This window comes from Telmatherina bonti (genome assembly GCF_933228915.1).
Source record: "Telmatherina bonti genome assembly, chromosome: 18".
In the NCBI taxonomy this organism is placed as follows: Eukaryota; Metazoa; Chordata; class Actinopteri; order Atheriniformes; family Telmatherinidae; genus Telmatherina; species Telmatherina bonti.
This window is the reverse complement of record NC_136616.1, coordinates 8,426,397-8,445,645: the sequence shown is the minus strand read 5'-3', so window position 1 is coordinate 8,445,645 and position 19,249 is coordinate 8,426,397. Positions and strand designations below refer to the sequence as shown.

The following is a 19,249-nucleotide window of genomic DNA, read 5'->3' as shown; positions in this document are numbered from 1 at the left end:
TGTGTGTCTTTGCCTCGCTGTGCATTCGTAATGGATTACGAGCTGAAGGCAAGCAAACTATTCCTGTCTTTCATAGTTTTACTTTTCCTTTTATTTGTTGAACTCTCTTTGTTGTACACAGCTTTTCAGAGGCCATCCTCAAGGTAATTGTGTGAACCAGCGGACTTCTCTGTGTTTCTCCTCCTGTGGCATTCACACCCACCCACACAAATCTGCTGACAGTTAACAAGGATGACTCCTTTACATTTCTGTTTTTGTTTTCTGCTGCAGTGTTAGCTACAGAATTCAGCAGATTGTCTCTTATTGAAAAGTTTTCCGGCAGCAGATGTGCTCTGTGAATTGTTACCGCATAGAAATGAAGGAAAAGTTACTTTCTTACTGTCTTTAGAGGAAATCCTTTGTTTTGATGAATGGTGGCCTAAATCTGCTGCATTCATTGCTTTCGACAAATGAAATCTCTGCACACAGTATTGTTTTATATAGATGTTTCTACTTATCTGCTATTTTCCACTGAAGTGGGTAAGAAACTGGAAAGTAAAAATCCAAATGTATGTACGTTTACAGTGTCTGGTACTGGTTATAATAATTTGCACAGGAAGGATGTGTTGGTTGTAAACCTGGAAATGAAATGCTGATGTTTTTAGTATTTGTTAAGTGGTACTGTAACACTGCAGCGAAATTACATCTACAACAGAGCAAAACACATAACCTCATTACAATCAGTATCAGCATCATCCTAACGGCATCATGACATCTGACATGCTGCCAGAAGGAACACGTTGCTGGGATTCTCACATGCTTTTATTGCTTAAAATCTTTGAAGAGAAAACAAATTCCATCCTTTATGTTTCATCTTGATACTTAAAAAAATATTGAATCCAGTGTTTTGACAGGCTAATATTGTTGTATCTGCTGTTGGGGAGCTTTGCACATTCAGCTTAAGTGTGGATGGGGCATTAGCATCTTTTTGTTTTGTTTTCCAAAAAAACAATCATTTCAGGCTCTCAAGCTGGTTTCATTAATCATAAACTCAAGTTGCTTCACATTATTTCACCTAAATACTCTAAGTCATGGGTATTTCTTCCATATTGGTTCTCAAATACTTTATAACTTCATATTAATTACTAATCATTTTCTTTCACTGGCTTGGTTTAATATTTGTAATAAGATGGCCGACTTGTGAAATCCAGTCCAGCCTTTTTTTTTTTTTTTACCAGGGTTTTTTCTAGAGCAGGCTTCCATTCTTCATCCACCATCAACAGATCTCTTTCAAATCCCCTCAAATCTCAGCCATATTTCTCACATGCAGGGGCACGCTATCCTTTCCTCTCTGCCTCTTCGTTGAACACCACACCTACACACAGAGCAGTATTCAGAAGAACACAGATGTGTCAGTTTATTCTTGAACTGTAAGCCGCCTTTAGCTATCTTCTACATTGGCCACGCTGCCACATATACTGTAGACCTCATAATGCTGTCATTAGCAGAGATTAGTCCTGGTAATTAGCCACGATAACGCTAAAACTGGCACCTAATAAGGCATGAACTTGCTTGGCCATCCATCCATCCATCCATCTTCTGCCGCTTATCCGGGGTCGGGTCGTGGGGGCAGCAGCCTAAGCAGGGAAGCCCAGACTTCCCTCTCCCCAGCCACATTTGCCAACTCTGCGGGGGGGATCCCGAGGCGTTTCCAGGCCAGCCGAGAGATGTAATCCCTCCAGCGTGTCCTGGGTCTTCCCCGGGGTCTCCTCCCAGAGGGACGTGCCTGGAACACCTCACCAGGGAGGCGTCCAGGAGGCATCCTGACCAGATGCCCGAGCCACCTCAACTGGTTCCTCTCGATGCGAAGGAGCAGCGGCTCTACTCTGAGCCCCTCCCGGATGACTGAGCTCCTCACCCTATCTCTAAGGGAGAGCCCGGCCACCCTGCGGAGGAAACTCATTTCAGCCGCCTGTATACGAGATCTCCTTCTTTCGGTCACGACCCACAGCTCATGACCATAGGTGAGGGTAGGAACGTAGATCGACTGATAAATCGAGAGCTTCGCCTTCTGGCTCAGCTCCTTCTTCACCACGACAGACCGGCGCAGAGCCCGCATTACTGCAGACGCCGCACCGATCCGTCTGTCGATCTCACGCTCCATCCTTCCCTCACTCGTGAACAAGACCCCGAGATATTTAAACTCCTCCACTTGAGGCAGGACCTGACTCCCGACCCGGAGAGGGCAATCCACCCTATTCCGGCTGAGGACCATGGTCTCAGATTTTGAGGTGCTGATTCTCATCCCAGCCGCTTCACACTCGGCCGCGAATTGCTCAAGCGAGAGCTGGAGATCACGACCAGACGAAGCCAACAGGACCACGTCATCCGCAAAAAGCAGGGACCCAATCCTGAGGCCACCAAGTCGGATCCCCTCAACCCCTCGGCTGCGCCTAGAAATTCTGTCCATATAAGTTATGAACAGAATCGGTGATAAAGGGCAGCCTTGGCGGAGTCCAACCCTCACCGGAAACGAATCCGACTTACTACCGGCAATGCGGACCAAGCTCTGACACCTGTCGTACAGGGACCGGACAGCTCGTACAAGGGGGTCCGGTACCCCATACTCCCGGAGTACCCCCCACAGGAGCCCCCGGGGGACACGGTCGAATGCCTTCTCCAGGTCCACAAAGCACATGTAGACTGGTTGGACAAACTCCCATGCCCCCTCCAGGACCCCAGAGAGGGTATAGAGCTGGTCCACTGTTCCGCGACCAGGACGAAAACCACACTGCTCCTCCTCAATCCGGGATTCGACTATCCGGTGGACCCTCCTCTCCAGGACCCCTGAATAGACCTTACCAGGGAGGCTGAGGAGTATGATTCCCCTGTAATTAGAACACACCCTCCGGTCCCCCTTCTTAAAAAGGGGGACCACTACCCCAGGCGGGGCGGCTGTAGCTCAGGAGGAAGAGCAGTTGTCCTTCAACTGGTAAGTTGGGGGATCGATTCCAGGCTTCCCCTGAAATGCCGAAGTGTCCTAGGGCAAGACACTGAACCCCAAACTGCCCCCCGATGTGCCTATCGGGGTATGAGTGTGTTGAGTGAGTGTGTGTGCGAATGGGTGAATGTGACAAGTAGTGTAAAGCGCTTTGAGTGGTCTGTATGACTAGAAAAGCGCTATAGAAGTACAAGTCCATTTACCATTTACCAGTCTGCCAATCCAGCGGTACTGCCCCCGATGTCCACGCGATGCTGCAGAGGCGTGTCAGCCAGGACAGCCCCACAGCATCCAGAGCCTTAAGGAACTCCGGGCGGATCTCATCCACCCCCGGGGCCTTGCCGCCAAGGAGCTTTTTGACCACCTCAGCGACTTCAGCCCCAGAGATAGGAGAGTCCACCCCTGAGTCCACCAGCTCTGCTCCCTCATGGGAAGCCGTGTTGGTAGGATTGAGGAGGTCTTCGAAGTATTCCTTCCACCGACCCACAACGTCCCGAGTTGAGGTCAGCAGCTCCCCATCTCCACTGTACACAGTATTGATGGAGCACTGCTTCCCCCCCCTGAGCCGCCGGATGGTGGACCAGAATCTCCTCGAAGCCGTCCGGAAGTCTTTCCCCATGGCCTCGCCGAACTCCTCCCATGCCCGAGTTTTTGCCTCGGCAACGGCCGAAGCCGCATGCCGCTTAGCCCGTCGGTACCCATCAGCTGCCTCCAGAGTCCCACAGGCCAAGAAGGCCCGATAGGACTCCTTCTTCAGCTTGACAGCATCCCTCACTGCCGGTGTCCACCAACGAGTCCTGGGATTACCGCCACGACAGGCACCAACGACCTTGCAGCCACAGCTCCGGCTGGCCGCCTCAGCAATAGAGGCACGGAACACAGCCCATTCAGACTCAATGTCCCCGGCCTCACCCGGGACATGTTCGAAGCTCTGCTGAAGGTGGGAGTTGAAGCTCGCTCTGACAGGGGACTCAGCCAGACGTTCCCAGCAGACCCTCACAACACGTTTGGGCCTGCCAGCTCTGACCGGCTTCCTCCCCCACCATCTGAGCCAACTCACCACCAGGTGGTGATCAGTTGACAGCTCCGCCCCCCTCTTCACCCGAGTGTCCAAGGCATGTGGCCGCAGGTCCGACGATACGACTACAAAGTCGATCATTGAACTGCGGCCCAGGGAATCCTGATGCCAGGTGTACATATGGACACTCTTATGCTGGAACATGGTGTTCGTTATAGACAATCCATGACGAGCACAGAAGTCCAATAACAAAACACCATTTGGGTTCAGAGGGGGGGGACCATGCCTCCCAATCACTCCCCTCCAGGTCTCACTGTCGTTGCCCACGTGAGCATTGAAGTCCCCCAGCAGAACAATGGAGTCCCCAGAAGGAGCACCCTCCAGCACTCCCTCCAAGGACCCCAGAAAGGGTGGGTACTCTGAACTGCTGTTCGGCGCATAAGCACAGACAACAGTCAGGACCCGTCCCCCCACCCAGAGGCGGAGGGAAACTACCCTTTCATCCACCGGGGTAAACCCCAACGTGCAGGCACCAAGCTGGGGGCTGATGAGAATGCCCACACCTGCTCGGCGCCTCTCACCATGAGCAACTCCAGAGTGGAAGAAGGTCCAGCCCCTCTCGAGGGTACTGGTTCCAGAGCCCAAGCCATGCGTCGAGGTGAGTCCAACTATATCTAGTCGGAACCGCTCAACCTCGCGCACAAGCTCAGGCTCCTTCCCCACCAGAGAGGAGACGTTCCACGTCCCTAGAGCCAGCTTCTGCAGCCGGGGATCGGACCGCCAGGGTCCCCGCCCCTTGCTGCCGCCCAGCTCACATTGCACCCGACCCCTACAGCTCCTCCCGCAGATGGTGAGCCCACGGGAGGCTTGCTTGGCATTAGGTGCTAAAAAAAGTGTAAGAGTGTTAGTTACAAGCGAGTGAAGGCAGTGCAAGGAGAGGGATTTTATTTATTTTCAGGTATTCCTTTTGTTCATGCCTTTTGCTCAGACAGCCTGGTGTCATGTTTGTTTTTTCTTTACAAAAGATCACACAAGACTTTAATTCAATCACTGGAATTAAAACTGGAGACATGATGTGCTGGATCTCTTTCACAACAGCTTTTCATATTGCCCCAGATTCTGTTTTTAAATACAAGTTTAAACCTGCGTTAAGAGTCGGTGATGAGACTAGCTGAACCTTTTGAGTGACACCCTCAGTAATGTATACATTACAGTGATGAATCGATCTTGATGTTACTTGGCATAAACACTTCTTACTTTTCAAACTAGCAGCACATCAAACTGAGTAGACAGCTGTCTTCACAAAGTTCCATCCACCCACCAACACTTGGCACTCATTCTGTCACAACTTTGTTCAATTTATATCAAGGAACTCCCAGTAAAACACATCAGAAGCTGTTGACCTCAGTCTTACAGAATGGTGGAAAGACAGTAAGATGAGATACACATAACTTTTTAGAAAACAATCAAAAACTTTCTGAAACAGCCATAAGTTTTTATATGTGCCCGGATGCATGGCTAGCACTGATGGAACTAATCTCCTTTCACCTAAGGAACTTTTTCCTTTACCCGGACTAACTTTGGTGCATATTGATCATAGTAATGATGGAGCTGTAGGAAGTTGATGGATGACGTCCAGCCTATTTGGGACGTATTTGTCAAGGACAGCAGACAGCGTGACTTTGAGTCGGCAACCCAAATGGAAGAAAAGATGACAAGCTGGAGCAGCTTATGGTAGGGCACAAAGAAAGACAGTTAAAGAAACTGAAATAGGAGAGAAGGGAAATAAAGGATTTTTTTTACTCATATTGGAGGAAAATCTCATCAGACTTGGGTTGAAGGTTTTTTTTGTTTGTTTTTTTTTTTGCTTTCTCAAATTTCATTGCTTATTTGTTTTTTTTACCTACTTCTTTAAAAAAAAAAAAAAAAAGCCCTTATTAACTCTAGCTGTTCGTAATAAGGCAATATGCCCCGTTAGTGGTTAAAGGACACATGAATGCAGTTGTCTTAATATATATATATATATATATATATATATATATATATATATATATATATATATATATTATGTATGTAAAACGTGAAAGAAACATCTGCAGTGGATAAATACCAATATCTAAAATAGTGGCAGTAAACATGTAAATGTGACTTTGTGCATTTCATAGGGTGTCAGTCAGCTGTGGACGCTGCCTCCAGAGGAAGAGGATGAGGAGCGAACACACCTGTGGTTGCTATGGTTGTGTTCTTGTTATGTCTTGTCACATCGCTGGAATTATCAAAACTGCTGGATATAATTTATTCTTTCAACATGACATATGTCAAAGTCTGCTAATACTTCATTAAAACTAGCTAAATATTTCAACAACATACAGAAGCTATCAGGAGGGCCTGATTTCGAATGGGTGGGCCTGTCCAATGGGGCCCACCCATAGCCCAGGGTCTGACTAGAATTGATTGCTTTTTGACACAGTATAATTCAGGGTAGCTGGAAAGCTGAGGCCTATCCCAGCAGTTAGGAGGTAAGAGGCAGGGTACACCCTGAAAAGGCCGCCAGCCCATCAGAACCCGAATTGAAGAAACAATCATTCACACTCACTCCTCAAGAAAATCTAGAGTAACTAATTATCCTAACATACATGTCTCTGGATGTTGGGAGGAAGCCCAAGTACCTAGAGAGAAGCCAAACACAAGAGAAAATGTAAACCACACAGGAAGGCCACTGTTCAAACCTTCCCCAGCCAACAGTTGAAGCAGCAACCTTGCTGTGAGGCTGCAGTGCTAACCACCACACCACTGTACAGCCCATCATTATAACACAGTTTCTATTTTTCTTTTTTCTGAAACGTTGCATTACAAATGTAAACCATGCAGATTGCCACAAATTTTTTCTCTGATTAAGAAATATTGGAAACTTTTGGTGACAAATAACCTGAATCTCATGTTCCTCCACTGGCCTGAATACATACTGACTCAGTGTCACTTCATTATGACCTCCATTCCATTATTCTGTTAAGACCTGAAGCAACCTTTGGGTATTGCAGTTCCTGTGAATGGAGAACACCACAGCTCTGATTAAGTGAAGTAAGTGTACACTTTCCTTCAAAGTCAATTCAAAGGCAATTACAGTATAGGATCCCAGACTGACAATAGTCAACAGTGGAAAGAGGTGATTGAAGTGATGACAGTCGACTCAAAGAGGAATTAATATGTGAGGAGAATAAAGTGGAACTGACAGGGAGTATCTGCAAACATAAACATAGATAGACTTTGTGTCCAGTACCCAATTATAAGGTCTGTTTGTCTGACCTCTTTTGGATCAGAAGGTTAAAGGCATATTCACATCAGTCTTTGTCATTCAAATCTGAATTGGTTTGCTCAAAAAGTCTGCTTTGTTTGAGGAGCTGTGAATGCACCAAACGAATTCTGATTCGGACCAAAGAAGCAGCCTCGGTCTGCTTCAAGCGGACCAGATACATGAAACAAACTATAAAAAAAAAGTCACTTCCTGCAGTTTACGTAGCTTTGCATTGTGGGTAAAAACATAGCGATGGCGTGAAGGGTCCTTTGTTGTTCATACTGCGTCCATTGTTGCAGTGTATTTCTGCAGTATACTTGCATAAGACACAATAAAAAACCCAAAACAGCGTGAAGAAGAAAACTCCATTTTCTTCTTCACACATTTCTTGTCCTCTCTTTGGCTACATTCTAGTGCAGCGCTATCTCGATCTGAATGAATATATCCCCCTACAACTGAGCCGGGTCCCCAATCGGACCGAGTCTAGAGGACTACCCTGATGTGAGTGCACCCTAAAGTTTTTACTAGAGGCTCTAGTCTTACAACTTCCTGCAACAGCAAGAAAACCTGACCCTGAGTACAACAGGTTGAATGAAACGAGGAAAACTTCAAATCAATTCTAAATTTCACAAAAAGCAACTGTGGAAAGGCTAGCACATGACAAATGTGATCTCTCCTGGCTGGGTCAACATTCTGGCTCCAGCAATCTGCTTTAGCTGGAAGATTTATTATTCAATAAATTATGTGGGCATCCAACTAAAAGTGAGTTACAGCAGCCCAGCTTGCTGCGACAAACCAGTTTCTTAGCATCATTTTGTGACAGGATGATGCAGATTTAGTAAAAAACGTTGAATGAAAAAAGGCAACTCTAGAAATTGATATAATGTGAGAGTCAGAAACTGATCCTGGTCAGCAATGACTCAAAAGGTTTTTTCACAGCAGAAGTAGAACACAACATAATGTTGCCTGTGGTTGGATTTGGGTGAACACCAGTAACCTCCATTTAGTCGGGAGTCTTCCTTGAGAACAGCTTGTGGTTAAAATAAGGTAACTTACAAGATTAAGTGAATCTTTTAGGGTAGTTAATGTGCCTTAAACATGATATCTGAGAACCTAAACTTCATCGTGTTCGATTGATTAAATTATGTTTGTAATTTCCCTCCAATAAAATCATCCGTGTCTGAGTACTGATAGGCAGGGAGATGAAGAAGGACTAGATGGGCACAGCACATTCAGAGCAGAATGAATATGGCTTCTAAACAAATTTCCTTTCCTTCCCATTTGTAAGTAGAAATGACTGTAACTGTTGCACAAACAGTTCAGACCAATTTATCCAAAATACTGAATACATAACATAAAATTAGTTTTGCTTCACACAGGATGACCATTGCTGATTCTGGCTAGGTACTGGTATATTAGCTGGATATCTTTCTGTCCCATGAGTCCTTACATTGCCCTTACAGGCATTGATGGACGTTAAAGTGAGCAGGATTTGTTCACATGGCTCACGTTTTGGTGTAATTGGATAATCTTTGTTATTACACAGTTCATGCAGTTAAGTGATGACTGGAAATATTACAACGGCCAGTTGAACCAGCTCAAACAGTTTGCCAGTGTGCCAATAACAGAAGAATATAAATGTCAAGAGAAGGAGCAGCCGGGGCCAACTAAGAGCATCAAGGCAGTGAATGAATGGCAAACGTGGATGCATGTGGGAACTAAAGAGTGTAATACATGAGGTTTTCTCAGAAATATCAAGTAATTGGAACCTTAAGAAAAATTCAGACAATCAGCATTCAGTCAAGGACAGGATTAACAAAAAAGCTTTTGCCTATTTATTACATCCAGTTTATCAGGGAATGTGAGGCTCTGATGTGGAATCTGTAACCGCACAGTCTTAGCCTACCTCTGGGTTCATTCATTCGTTCATTTTGTCATTGAGAAACTAAAGATAAAACAAAAAAAGATAATTTCTTTGCTCGTGTGCATGTGGGTGAAAATGTTTAATGAGCTAAGGCACAAATTCTAACAATAACATCCAGCATTGCATATTTACTTCACTAATATTGTATTACTAAGTGCTATTTTCAAGCAGTTTGTTATGTATCGACATCAACAATATATTTTTTTATTGTAGACTTTGGCTGTGTTTTTAAGGAAACTATGAGAGAAAGGCAAAAGTCAGTCTGTGTAGCAACACCCTGCAAAGTCTGAGTGAAAGTTTGGCTTGGGTAGGATGCTGTGAGTCAGAATGATGGATGGTCCCTGTAGGTTTTATAGAGAAACAAAAGTGAGACTAAAAGGGAAGCTGCATTTGAAGAGATAGGGCGTCACTATGAAGCTGAAAGGGCAGAAAAAGAAAAAGATGGTGAACGAGAGTGAGGGCAAGCAGGAGGGCATGAGCATTCACCCAATGTGTGGAATCAGTCGAAGAGATCAATTTTTAATTTGGCCGTCAGGATGGCAAAAGCTGGTGTACCAACAGCACAAGCATAGACTTAATTACTCAAGACTGCCTCTGAGAAAGAGAGGATGAGCTTCAGAGAGAGAGGCGAGATGGGGAGAAGTGATGAGAGAGGGTGACAAGGACGAGCAGGAGGAGAGGGACGGGAGGAGACGGAGGTGTGAAATGGGTGATAGCAAGGTCAGAGACGGGGAGAGCAACAGAGCGGCGGAGGTTTCAGAAAAGGTCTAGATAGTGAAATAAAGAAGAAGAGTGGAAATAAGACAGAGGGTCTGAGGGAAAGAGACCTGATTTCACACTCCACCTATCTGACTGGGGGGCTAGAACACACATATACACATCATACAGTGCCTGATCATAGCATGTGGGTGACTTTGAACACACACGCCCACACACACACATGCTGCAAATATAAACTCGTTAGGCTTTCAGTGTCTTTTCTGGTGCCTTTTTCACTCTCCTTCTGCTGTGCTTGTCCTTTGGATTTTAGCTGCCTGGGGGGGGGGGGGGGGGGGGGGGGGGGGGCTGGCCAAGCGTATCAAAGGCATTTGACCACGGTGGCAGCATGAAAGCCTCGCCCCGGACCATAACACCAGCGATAATCCAAGCTGTGCCACAGAACTAGCTCAGGATGAAACACACTGCTGTCTAACCACCCCCTACCCCCCAAACAACTCACTTTCTCTTTGACTTTCATTGACTACAGACCTACCCTTTCCTCTGTGCCTTTCTGAATGGTTACATTTTGACTCGGCTCGCCTCGTGAAATCATTGGAGCTTGACAGCAGCTGAACATTTTGGGCCATAAAACTCAAATACAAGGAAAACAACCTCAACTCAGGCAAGCAGTTCAGTTAAAATCAGGTCTCTGTGGAGTCTGTAAGCAGAAAACAGAACATTCATGTTGTAGACAAAACTATTATGTCTTCTTTGCACCTCTTTTTTTTCTGTTACACAAATTAAACCTTTTTTTTGCTCCTCTACTTCAAACAATTTCCTCCTCATTTCCCTTACTGTTACTTAGTCTGTTTTTCGCTGCTTTCTTCATCCGTCTACTCCAGCCTACCATTTCCTTCTCATTTTCCCCATTGCTTCTTCATTTTCACCTCCATTTGTCAGTGTTAACTGTCTGCCTTCCTAACATCAACTTGTCTTCCTTCCCTTCCCATGCTCACTCTGCACACAGACTGTAAATCCAGCTTTGTCTTGATGAGGGGGGGAGTGAGAGACGGTGGTTAAATGCCTTGGGAAGTTTAGGACCCTCTTGGGATCCTTTCCGATAGCAACCCAAATAATGGAAATGTAATTCTACAGGCATAATTAAGTTAGACATAGGCCGATTACTGTGTGATCCATTAAAAGTGATGGCAAAAGTAATTACTTATTCAATCAGTGAGGTTTTATGAGGAAATGCGATGGCACCATGTTGTGTTGTCTCTATATAAGCCATTACATTTACAACAGCATAATGCTCACAGATGCGATTGGTCATCATGACGACTTGTTCACTACTGAGTTAAAACCAGAGTGACATGAAAGTCAGTTTTCTCAAGGATGGGTTTAATTTAAGTTTTTTTTTAAACCAATGGTCTTTTACATATATCCATCCATGATAGCAGGGGATGTATCACACATGCTTAAATGGTTGTACGAGCATAAAATGTGAAACTGAGTGTTTTCTCCCAGCTTGGTGCATTTTGTTTGGTCTACATTAAGGTTAGAAAGCATGTGAAGGAAAAACATGTTGGAATAAAGCCTTGTGAGAGATGCAGGATGTTGCACGTCTGACACCTCCTACTCTCACATATGGGAGTTTATCTGCCCACACTGATGGGTCTCAAGAGACTGTACCAGTCAACACAAGTGTTATGGATGTTTTCATGTCTGTGACTGCTTTTGGTTTAACAGCAAATGTCTCTGCAGATTTCAAGACACCTGGGGTATTTATTGTGTGAGGAAATGTCCACACGGTTTGTACATATAATTAGAAATGTGAGGAAACACAGTTGTGATCATGACAATTCTCAGAATCTGGAGAAACACAGACACTGCAAAGAGATTTGCTGCTGTCACAACAGGAAGTCCTAACATCCACATCATGTACTAAAACTAAGAAACTGTGTTTAGTTTAAATGGATGTACAGCAAAATTTGTGACTTTTGAATAAATTTCTTAAATTTATGCTGTGATTTGCGGCCAGTGTTGCAGAATTACAATACCAGCTAAAACATCTTATAGTCAATATCCCAGTGGAGGCTTTGGTCACTGACATGAGGCAGCTGACATACCGGTTGTTCTACCTGTGGGGGGGAGGAGGAGGGGGGGCTCAGACAGAGGCCTTTTTGTGTGGAGTTTACATGTTCTCCCCGTGGACGCGTGGATATTCTCTGGGTACTCCAGCTTCCTCCCACCGTCCAAAGACACGCACGTTAGGTTCACTGGTTACTCTAAATTGTCCTTGGTGTGAGTTCAAGTGTGAATAGTTGTTTGTCTGCGTGGCTGTGTGATGGACTGGCAACCTGTCCAGGTTTACCTGCAACTCGCCCAAGGATAGCTGGGATAGACTCCAGCTTCCGTGTGACCTTAATTGGAGTAGGTCCTTCATAGGATGAGTGACAGACTGTTCCTCAAACTCCAAAAACGTGAGTTACTATTTAACCCCAAATGAAAACAAGCAAGAGAGAATAGCATCTACAAAGGCCATGGGAGTGTGTTTCCACAGGCTGGAATTCGGTCATTGCATTGCCCTCTTATGTTGTTCATGTCTCATGACACACTACTGAGTTTAATATCAAAACATTTATTTTTCTTTTTTTTTAGAGAACATCTGTATCATTAAGTCCAATTAATGTTCGCAGGTAAGCTAAAGGCTAGAGGGTTATGGTTGCAGACCTCGACTGTGGGGAGTGTTGTGCTGCAGGATCTACTCTCAGGCAATCTCCACTAAGTAAAATGCACAGACAAAGTCAGTAGTGTGTATATATATATATATATATATATATATATATATATATATTAATGAATATTATATCTTTGAATGTGTTATGCAATCAGCTGAAAATATTGATAACTCTGTGTGACACGCCCACTAAGAATGTGTACTTTAGCAGTAAGACTTGAGCTCTTTATGTTATGTTTATATTATACCATGGTCATTGAGAATTTTAATGCCAACTGGCTGCATTATTTTCATTTATATGCACAAAAGTGAAGTCACTCTTACATTACTCCTGTACAGGCGTTACCATAGCAATGTGTATAATAACTGGTTTAGATCAACTGGCTTTGACAATATATATTATTTTAAATGAAGGTTTAATCATGTTCTTAGATAGTTTGCACATCTTCTTGGGCCCATGGCAAGTTATTGGCCCTTGGAATCTTCCTAACTTTCCCCCGCATACAGCAAGTTGCAGCTTTCTGCTGGACAAGTTCATTCAATCTAACACTAAAGTTTATTTTGGTGTTATGTTAGAAACAGGGCAGGTAGCCCAGCAGGTACTTTATCCTCTCATTTTAGTCACATTATTTACTTGACTTGTTGTATAAAATGGTGAAGATGCTAATTTGTTAGTTAGCCTACAGTAGAGAAGCTCTGTAGCAACAGTTTTCAGTTCCTTCTACTCTTCACAGAAGTCATACCAGCAGGCCACTGTGCACTTCTTTCACAAGACTTTTTACTTGTGCTTCATTGTTTTTTTCAGCTGATTTGTCAGGGGTGCAATTTGTGGCTGATGGCTATTAGCGGCTATTAGCTGCTATTAACTATTAGCAGTACTTTGGTAGCAAATACAGAGAGTGCAGCCTGTAACTTATCAGTATTAAAAACAAAACAGAATCATGTACTGTTCTGTACCTCATTGCCTGACAGGACACTCCATCTTGTGCAAGTTATTGACATTTTTGCATTTGTGACTCTCCAGATGTACCAGATGTCATGCTTTATGCCTGAGACACATTTACATGAAGACAATGTTGCTGGAAAGGTCAAGTATGTTAAAGTTGGAACCGTGAGTGTGAAAGATATAGAAACATCTACCATCTGCACTCCTCATGAGTTCTACTGGTAGTAGACAAAAATACATTTGAACTTAATAATTGATGTTGGATAAACTTGATAAACCTCTACTGATGGACCTGGATGGACCATAAACACTTCCACAGACCACAGAACCATTTCCTCTAAAAACTGATACCTGGTAATTCCAGGTAGCAACATAACGCAGAAAAAACACACATGACAAACTCCACAGTCACACAATGCCACTCACATCTTTGAGGCAGCCCATAAAGTTGTTGCTGACTGGAGATCCAGGCAGGTCTGCTGTGTTGGGGCTCCCTCCAATGTAGAAGAAGTCATCAGAGCCCAGCATGGTGTAATCTTCCTGGGTGTAACCCGTGGTGGTCAAAATACCATCAACTGAGATGGTCACCTGGTAGAGAAGGGGTGCCGTTGGCAAAGGAGATATGCAGAAATAAAGAGATAGAAACAGACAAAGAATGATGAGAGAAAAGGGAAATTAGAATAAATAAGGTGAGAAACAGGCAGGTGCTTTGACAGGTAATGTGTCTCATTTGATTGGTTGCTTTTGGTGCTGTTCAGACTGAGGGCTGTCACTGTGCAGTGCAGTTGCTATGGGAAGGTAAAGCTGCCTGAGCACAGCTGTGCTGACTGTGCAGAGGTATGAGAATCTTGTTTCCGATCAATGGCGGCTTTCACTGGATTTCATGAACCCAAAGGACTTTTATTGTTTATGGGAAGTAGTAGTATGATATTTTTCAAACAGGACATTAACAAATATGCAAAGGTCTACCCAATGAAACACGCTGAATAAAATCCTAGAGTGGCAAAGTGCAATATTTAAAAACTTTTTATTAAAAACATTATATTTATATATTTTTTTTTGCATTATTGTACTATGTGCTGTATTTTTAAAATACAAGGAAATACTAATAATAAATCAAAACCTGCAACTGTGAAAATACATAAAATTACCATTTTTTCAAAGAAACAGAATTTTAACATTCCCATAACATTATGATTAATTTAAGAATATGTTATAACAACCCTTTTATAAGAATATTGTTGATTATAATTGAAAAAAAAATATTTTAAAGAAAAATAGTTTAGCTGCCTATTTTAAGTTTAACACAGTTAATGTTATTTTATCATTAATATATTAATTTAGTGTGATTTATGTGGTATTATGTCATATTTTTGTAGATTTTGATTGTATTTATAGCAGGGGATGCAAGGGTTACCATACAACTAACATTGTTCATTAAACATTAAAAAGACAGAATTTCCCATTTAAAGGTAAAAGGCAGGATTTTTCTTTAACTGTGGACTGCAGAAGAGGAACAAATATTTAGACAAAAATCCATCCCCATACTTTTTCTTATGGAACATTTTTTAAATGTATTTTTCTGCCTGTTTAAAAGCTTTCAGAATATTGTGGTTTCTGAAAAAACAAGTTATCTTAGCAATGAAACAGTACAACGTGCAGCATCACCTCTGCTTTAAAGTTTAGATGAAGCATCTTGAAGACCTTAGGTGTGTGTTCTTTTTTTTTTTTAAACAACCTCACTGCAGTGCAGCAAGCAGCTGATTCTTATTTACATTTTCATCAAGTGCTGCTAACTGTCTGCCTGTACTGTCTTGCAATATGATATTATGGCTCTTTATCCTCATTCGCTGTTATGCAAACACACTGCCAAATCAAGCAGCTTGATTCAGGATAGACTCTTGCAGTTAGTCAAAGAATTTACAGTGTAATTATCCTAAAAGTGCAGGCCTGGCTGAAAGGGAGGCACTGTGGGGATCCACATTCACCACCATCTGCTTTCAGTTACCTGCTGCAGAATGTGGTAGAAGCTGTAATGACACAGCTTCACCTTTTGGTTGTTCATCGTGACAGTTTGCTGACTGTGTGGATAAAAGTTAAGCTCCTGCAGAGACTTTGCTCTAGCATTATTCCGACAAGCATTTTCCTATCTGGGGGGGGAGAGGAAAATGCTAATTCTGAAAATTATAGGTAATTTACTTCAATAAGCAAAACAAAATAAACCATCTAAGACCAATAAATTCATGTTGAAAAAGCAAACTCATTTTTTGCTAGTTTATAGCTGAAACGATAGCAACTGCACCTCACAAAGCAGTCTCCTCAGCTGAGTTTTCATGTCCCATCTTCCTTTAGCTGTGTTTTAGTTCAACTTTTCACCAGTACTCCCTGCTTAACAGGGCAACCCATTTTTATGTCTGCTGTCAGTGAGGAATATGACTGATATTGGCCAGATGCATGTGTGCAGGTATCATCTTAGGGGGAATCTCGGACGGGCGCTATCGGAACGACCAACTCGCTTGTCTCAGGGCGACGACAGGGACCTGATGGGCTAAAGAGGAGAAACGATGTGCAGTTTTAAAAACATTCATGATGGCTTTGGTGAAAAACAAGGTGCAAACCAGTTCTGACTGGAGTGAAGCTCCAACAGCATTAAGGCTTCTGGGAAAAGATACTTTGGAAGTTGCTTATGGTGCATATTCTCTTGACTAGCTGCCAGACACCTATATAAGTTCCCAGCTAAAACAGGAAATCAGAGCTCTACTTTGCTTTTTTTCTTCTCGTATTGACCTCTTTCTCATCCCCGATTCCAGCCCATAAAAACTTCATCAAACTCTTTATTATAAGCACTTTATTAAATTTTGCCTGGGGCACTTCTGTATCTGTACAGTGATGTTTTCTCTGATCAGAGGTTAGATCTAAAAAGCAGCAAAACCCCACAGAGATGCTGTGTCGAAACCCCGAAAGAAGCACATGAAATATCTCTGCAAAAACACAGCAAAGGAGAAACTCAAATATTTTTTTTTTCTTTTTTTCCTGTTAACTGTGTTTACTTTAATGTGCACACCTGACTCACTGGCAATGTTGCAAGCAGTTGCATCACTGGTCATAAGAGTGAAAGGGTGACGATATCAACGTGCCACATGAAACGCCTTTCATGCCTTCCCATTCAAATAGTTTGCTGTCAAATTCAGGCTGATTGTTTTTTAACTGAATCCCAAGAGAAAGGTGCAGAGTTTCTCTATGAGATCCCTTCTTTTCAGCATCTTTACTCAGAGTTAATACATGCATGCTGCAGTCGTGATGAACAGAAATAAATCTATTCAGGTAGCTCCAACAGAAGCATTGGAACAAAAGCATTAAGAAAACATAAAATCATGTTAACTTATTTAAAACTTTACTGTTTTCATGACTGAAAACCTTTAATTAAAGCTCTAGGTCTGAGACCTACAGAGCAGTTTTAAGATTTGTCTTCCATAAACATTTCTGTGCTCTAAGTTTTCTTCTTTATTTTGTAAAGAAAATAAAGCGGGCGTTGCACTTCCTTTCAGATGCACTTCAAACAACAGGAAACAGCACAGACCTTAAGTCAAAAGCCCTGCTGCTTGTACTGGCTTGGGTTTTACAGCTGGTCTTGGTGGTCTGGGTGTAGCTGAGACTGGCATCACACAAAAACTGTTTGTGCCAACAGCAGAACAAACTGCTTGAAAAATCAAACCATAGTTTTCTGTTTCAGCTGTTCACACAGTGTTGAGCTGCCTCTCTGTGACGGAAGAAGCATTTCATTCATGCTTTTATCGCTCTGCTCCTGATTAAGCATTGCTACAAGCGTGCTGGTGATTTGATTTCACATGCTGTGCATGGTGATGTACCCTGGTCTCTACGGAGTCCTGCTGTGTGCTCAGCTGAGCATGTCAGTAGCTCATTGACCATCTCATGCTCGTGCTGCATTGCTGCTGCTGGTTTAATAAAGTGAATCAGCCCCAGTGGGGGTCAGAATAATCTACAGTGCAGGTGATTACAATGAACAATACTTGCAAATACACTCACTGGTTACTTTATTAGGTCTTACTGTTTTATTTATTTGGTAATACAAATATCTAATGATAAAATCACACAGCAGCATCATCAGCAATTTGGTCTGAATATTTACTGGAATTTTCAAACACAACCCTCCAGGTTTCCCAGAGAAGGTCTGAAGAACAGAAGACATCCATCAGGTTGACCTCAGAGGTCAGAGGAGACTGGGCAGACTGGTTGGAGATGATAGAAGGACAACAGGAAGTCCAGTAAGCACTGGTTCCAGCCAAGATCTGCAGAACATCATCTCTGAACAAACACCACGTCCAGCCTGGAAGCAGATGGTCTCCAGCAGCAGAAGACCACATCGGATGCCCCTCCTGTCAGCTAAGGGTATTTTTTTGGTCTATTTTGATCTCTTCAGTACTTACATGGTATGGCTTAACCACCACAGCCTGTCACAGAACTCAAATCATCTCCAACTGCTTCCTCCAGCATGACGATGACTTTGCTGTCCACCAACGGCCTCCACAGTAACCAGTCTACATCCAACAGAGCAGCACTGGGATGTGGTGGGGCGGGAGATTCTTATTGTGATGTCCAGCAACTGTGTGATGCTTTATCTCAATATGGAACAAAATCTCAAAGGAATGTTTGCAACATCTTGTTAAAAAATGCCAGATGATTAAGGCAGTTCTAAAGGTAAACGGGGTCCAACCTGGTATTAGCAAGGTGGACCGAAAAGAGTGAACAGTGAGTTTGTTTTATACTACCCTGACCACATGAACCAAAGTCCAACTGTTTTTAAGTTTAATGAGCTTCCAGATAGTTTCACATTATGTCTGCAATGCTTTTACACAATCCTCTATGCAATAAGGGTCCTTCCAGCTAATCCACTGTGTATTGATCCTCAGAAGTCTCTTAGCAACTTATCTGCTGACTCGGGAGAAATTTACAAGGAAAGAGATGAGCAAGCTCACACATGCAAGATACCACGAGCACAGCAGCCACTACTTTACTTCTGTAGGTGCACCAGACTGAATCCAGGCAGCTTTGGGAGCTTAGACAAAGTACAAAAGGAAGTGCTAAAGCTTAGTTAGCTGCATGTGGAGGTACAGGTGGAGAAAGACAGAATCAAAAGAAATACACCTGCCCTGCCAGGTGTTAACACATAAAACGATTTTAAAAAAGAAGAAAACCTCAGTGACTGTCTTTATTCATAAATCTCCTCTAAATGGCAGGTGGATTTAGTCTCCATATGGCCCAAAACTAACCAAGGCATGTTGCTAAACCACTTTTCCAACCTTGTGTACTCATTGTCAGTGCAGCAGTGTGTGAATACATTAAATAGTTCTTTATCCACATTTAAGCTGTACTTCATAACACTACGACAAAGGTTTTTGTTGGGTTTGCTAATTTTTTAAAAGTTTTGATCAGTATCTGCAAGCTTTCAGCAAACAGACTGAAACATGCATGCAAAGGAATCAGAAGACAGAGAGACACCTCTGTCCAGATGCACAAACTTAACCTTAATAATAAAATTAGCTTATATTCAAATAGTGATTATCTTCTCTCTCCTAGCAATAATTTCTTTGAGCAATTCATCTAATGATACTTTATTTGTTGGCAA

At 43.1% G+C, this 19,249-nt stretch overlaps 1 protein-coding gene across 6 annotated transcripts in view; it reads right to left on the bottom strand.

Moving 5' to 3' along the window:
* Nucleotides 1-19,249, bottom strand: part of nrxn2b (neurexin 2b) — a gene marked incomplete at its 5' end in the record, with an annotated part of 672,833 nt that overhangs the window by 399,287 nt on the left and 254,297 nt on the right. For all 6 annotated transcript variants that reach the window (XM_079257326.1, XM_079257328.1, XM_079257327.1 and 3 more), the window contains one exon: nt 14,029-14,190. In XM_079257326.1, coding sequence (XP_079113452.1) covers nt 14,029-14,190 — 162 coding nt within the window. The remainder of the gene's footprint in view (nt 1-14,028; nt 14,191-19,249) is intronic.